This window comes from Nicotiana sylvestris, chromosome 8 (genome assembly GCF_000393655.2).
Source record: "Nicotiana sylvestris chromosome 8, ASM39365v2, whole genome shotgun sequence".
In the NCBI taxonomy this organism is placed as follows: domain Eukaryota; kingdom Viridiplantae; phylum Streptophyta; class Magnoliopsida; order Solanales; family Solanaceae; genus Nicotiana; species Nicotiana sylvestris.
In genome coordinates this window covers 194,484,543-194,487,622 of record NC_091064.1, presented here as the reverse complement: position 1 = coordinate 194,487,622, position 3,080 = coordinate 194,484,543, and the positions used below count along the sequence as shown (strand labels likewise).

The following is a 3,080-nucleotide window of genomic DNA, read 5'->3' as shown; positions in this document are numbered from 1 at the left end:
TGTTCTCATGCAAAATGGTCGTGTTATAGCTTATGCTTCGAGACAATTGAAAAAGCACGAGCAAAACTATCCTACACATGATTTGGAGATGGCTGCAGTGGTATTTGCTCTAAAAATTTGGAGACATTATCTATACGGTGAAACTTGTGAGATTTATACTGACCATAAAAGCTAAAGTATATCTTTCAGCAGAGAGATCTAAATCTTTGGCAGCGTCGTTGGATGGAACTACTCAAAGACTATGATTGTTCTATTTTGTATCATCCTGGAACAACCAATGTGGTGGCTGATGCATTGAGTAGAAAATCTATGGGGAGTTTGGCATATATAGCCCCTGCAAAGAGACTTTTGGCCAAAGATATTCAGAGACTAGAAGATACAGGTATCAGATTTAGTGTCGGAAATTCAGAGGCATTGTTGGCTTGTGCTCAAGCTAAGTCTTCATTAGTTGAGCGCATTAAGGCCATCCAATATGAGGATGAACGATTATGTAAATACAGAGATGAGGTTTTAGCTGGTAAAAGCAAGGATATGATTGGTGAAAGTGATGGTGTTCTTCAAATAGGTGACAGGCTATGTGTAGCAGACGTAGATGGGTTGAGACATGCTATTCTTGAAGAAGCCCACAACTCTAAATACACTATACATCCTGGATCCACAAAGATATACCATGACCTGAAGCAATTTTATTAGTGGGAAGGTATGGAGAAAGATATTGCTAACTTTGTTTCTAGTTATTTGACTTGTCAGCAGGTCAAGACTGAGCATCAGCGACCCACGGGACTACTACAACAAATTGAGATTCCAGAGTGGAAATGGGAAAGAATTACTATGGATTTTGTCACCGGGCTACCACGAACCCTTAGAGGTTATGACTCTGTATGGGTGATTGTAGATCGACTAACGAAATCAGCACACTTTTTGCTAGTGAAGACTACATATGGTGGAGTCAGGTATGCACAGATATTTATGAACGAAATTGTCCGGCTTCGCAGAGTTCTAATATCCATCATCTCTGATAGAGGATCACAATTTACCTCACACTTTTGGAAATCTTTTCAAGAAGCATTGGGTACACGAGTTGATCTTAGTACTGCATTTCATCCATAGCCAGACGGGCAGTCTGAACATACTATACAGATCTTGGAGGATATGTTGAGAGCTTGCATTCTTGAGTTTGGAGGTAGTTGGGATGCTTATCTATCTTTAGCTAAATTTGCTTACAACAATAGCTTCCAGTCCAGTATTCAAATGGCACTATACGAATTATTGTATGGTAGAAGATGTCGTTCTCCTATCGGATGGTTTGAAGCTGGCGAGACTAATTTATTTGGATCCGAACTAGTACAAGAAGCTATGGACAAGGTCCAATTGATCAGACAAAGATTGTTTACAGCTCAAAGTAGACAAAAGTCTTATCCTGATAAGAGAAGAAGAGATCTAGTGTTCACAATTGAGGACAAAGTGTTCCTACGAGTCTCCCCTATGAAAGGTGTGATGCGGATTTGGAAAAAGAGGCAAGTTGAGCCCCAGGTTTATAGGACCGTATGAGATACTAGACCGAGTGGGAATTGTGGCTTATCGTTTGGCACTTTCTCCTGAGTGTGCTTTATTCATCTAGTGTTTCACGTCTCAATGCTAAGAAAATGTATATCAGACTCATCTCAAATGATTGAAGCACCGGCTATACCACTCGATGAGAGGTTGTCTTACGAGAATGAGCCAATGACTGTTATTGATAGACAAATAGGAAAACTACGGTCAAAAGAAATCGTGTTCGTGAAATTCTTATGGAGAAATCATACAGTTGAAGAAGCTACTTGGGAAATAGAAGATAATATGCAAGTCAAGTACCCCCATTTGTTTCAGTCTATTGTACGTACTTGAGTTAAATTCGGGGACCGAATTTCATAAGGTGAGGAGGATGTAATACCCTATATTTTTTTAAATAAGGGTGTATTGGTCATAATAATAATAATAATAATAATAATAATAATAATAATAACTATAAGAAAGTAACTTCAAAAAAACAATGAAACAAAATGAAACAAGAAAAAAAAGGGAAAATAAAGAAACAAAAAAAAGGGCCGAAGCCCCTTAGAAAAATAATAACCTGCCATGGTTTGGCAAGGGTTAGCAAACAAAAGAAGCCAAGGCTTCTGTAGGAAAACGAAAAAAATGAAACCAGAGAAGAAGAAGAAAGCTTTGGGCAAAGGCTTAAGAAGAATTAGGAGTTGAAATTGAAAGTATTAAAGTTCTCCTTCGACTCAAGAGGTTAACCTTCTTCTTCTCATCTGTTGAATTATTTCACTGAATCTATGCAATTTCATGTAGTACAAAATAATTCAATATCACCTTTCTCTTATATATACAATTACTATGGAGATAATAAGGCTATAAAAGTTTGGTTTAAGCACTGATAGGTCTAGTTTTAGAGGAGTAAATTATACCAAATAGTTTGAAATTGATAGAATTATGGACTAGTTCTATGATTAAATATAAATTCACAAACTAATACTCAAACATGAACCCCGATAATTGGGTATTCTAAATTAGTGATGAATTTAGCATAAATGAGGCAATTAATATGAGATCGATATTATGTAATTATAGATTGATTGGAGAAATTTGTACGAGTTGCTTGAGGTGAAGCAGTTGGTATTTCGGCACGAGTACTGTAATTAGTAATCTTACTGCAATTTGTATTTTCATAACCTTCATGGTTTATACATGATTTTGAAAATTAAATGTGTTAGTGAATGTTTGAAATTGCATGTGGGACAAGTCCTTTACTTGATATGGTACTGAATAGTTTACTTGAGAGGTTTACAGTTATTTAAAATGTTCTCATGTTACTAGACATATTTTACTGGTATTTGAGATATGATAACCGTTAACAAAATCGGATTACATGATTTGATAAGAATTGAAATGCCCTCTACTATTTTGAAAATGTTTTCATGTGAATATTTATTATTACAAAGAAAAGTATAAATGGGAGGAGACTTTGAAGGATCCCATAGCTAACGGTGGGTTCGTTAGACCTGGTGTACCTTGTATTTATCGATTACAGAGTACAG

At 36.2% G+C, this 3,080-nt stretch overlaps 1 protein-coding gene across 1 annotated transcript; it reads left to right on the top strand.

Moving 5' to 3' along the window:
• The first annotated feature begins 881 nt into the window (after positions 1–881).
• On the top strand, positions 882–1,887 carry LOC138876196 (uncharacterized). Its single transcript, XM_070155101.1, has 3 exons — positions 882–953; positions 1,111–1,492; positions 1,622–1,887. Exons 1-3 carry the CDS (start codon positions 882–884, stop codon positions 1,885–1,887), a joined length of 720 nt encoding a protein of 239 aa, XP_070011202.1.
• Positions 1,888–3,080: the final 1,193 nt, after the last annotated feature.